Source organism: Octopus bimaculoides, chromosome 5, assembly GCF_001194135.2.
Source record: "Octopus bimaculoides isolate UCB-OBI-ISO-001 chromosome 5, ASM119413v2, whole genome shotgun sequence".
In the NCBI taxonomy this organism is placed as follows: domain Eukaryota; kingdom Metazoa; phylum Mollusca; class Cephalopoda; order Octopoda; family Octopodidae; genus Octopus; species Octopus bimaculoides.
In genome coordinates, this window is record NC_068985.1 from 54,984,511 (window position 1) to 54,985,661 (window position 1,151).

Below are 1,151 nucleotides of genomic sequence, written 5' to 3' on the forward strand. Positions count from 1 at the left end.
CCTCGGTGAGACCCAATGTTCGAAGGTCTTGCCTCACCACCTCAGCCCAGGTCTTCCTGGGCCTACCTCTTCCACGGGTTCCCTCAACTGTTAGGGAGTGGCACTTTTTCACGCAGCTATCCTCATTCATTCTCACCACATGTCCAAACCAGCGCAATCGTCTCTCTTGCACACCACTCCTGACGCTTATGTTCAGCTTTTACATATATATATACACGCACACACGTACATCTATACATGCACATATGCATACACCCTCACACGCAAATGAAGTTATTAGTGAGTTCAATAAAGATTGAAAAATTTCAAAAAGCATCTTAATAGTTATCAATCTCCCAACCTTGTGTTGTCTGAATAGTATCAAGGTATTTACAAACCTGGTAAAGTCGGATGATATGGGGATGTCGCAACAATTTCATTATTTGTATTTCCCGTAATATCTTATTGAGATTTTCGCGATCCAGTTGGGTTTTGTCAATAATTTTTATTGCTACCTGTAATGAAGAAAAATAAACATCCATGCATTAGTTTTAATTAACATTATTATATTTTGAAGGTAAACATAAGACAACCAATGAAATATAAATCAATCTGAAAATAAAACTTTTAAAAAATAATGGTAAAAAAATGAAAAAGTTATACCAGTCTAAGATAAATCAAAGCCTTGTGAGGTTTCTCTAAATCCAATAACTCTGAAACTAGTTTCTATTCCATACTGAGTATTTTAATTAGAATTTAATAATTTTTTAACATTGCTAATTACAAAATTCTTCAAGAGAAGTATCCTTTGACTACCTCTTTTTTTCTGAACTACATCTAGCTAACAGAGATATATTTTATATTGCTCCAGCTGTGCTTACAGTCTTGTATGTTAATATGAAACCTCATGTAATTTTCCAGAGATATTTCATTCACCCTGTCTAAATAGTAAATGAACATCGTGATTAATTACAATTAGCATATAAAATAATCTTTGTTTTCTACTTCAACTATTTAGAATATTTTTCAATCACCCCTACTCACAAAACAATGATGCATGGAACCCCAATGGGAACATGATGTATGTGTTTATATATTTGCATGTATACATGTACATGTGCGTGTGTGTGTGTGTGTGTGTGTGTGTGTGTGTGTGTGTGTGTGTGTGTGTG

The 1,151-nt window shown here is 34.4% G+C and overlaps 1 protein-coding gene across 1 annotated transcript in view; it reads right to left on the reverse strand.

Annotated features, from left to right (window-relative positions):
* The window catches only part of LOC106878883 (serine/threonine-protein kinase SIK3), a 104,569-nt gene extending 104,075 nt beyond the window's left edge, over positions 1-494 (reverse strand). The window contains exon 1 of the mRNA XM_014928227.2: positions 378-494. Within this exon, the coding sequence (XP_014783713.1) occupies positions 378-419 (42 nt within the window). The 5' untranslated portion in view covers positions 420-494. The remainder of the gene's footprint in view (positions 1-377) is intronic.
* Positions 495-1,151: the final 657 nt, after the last annotated feature.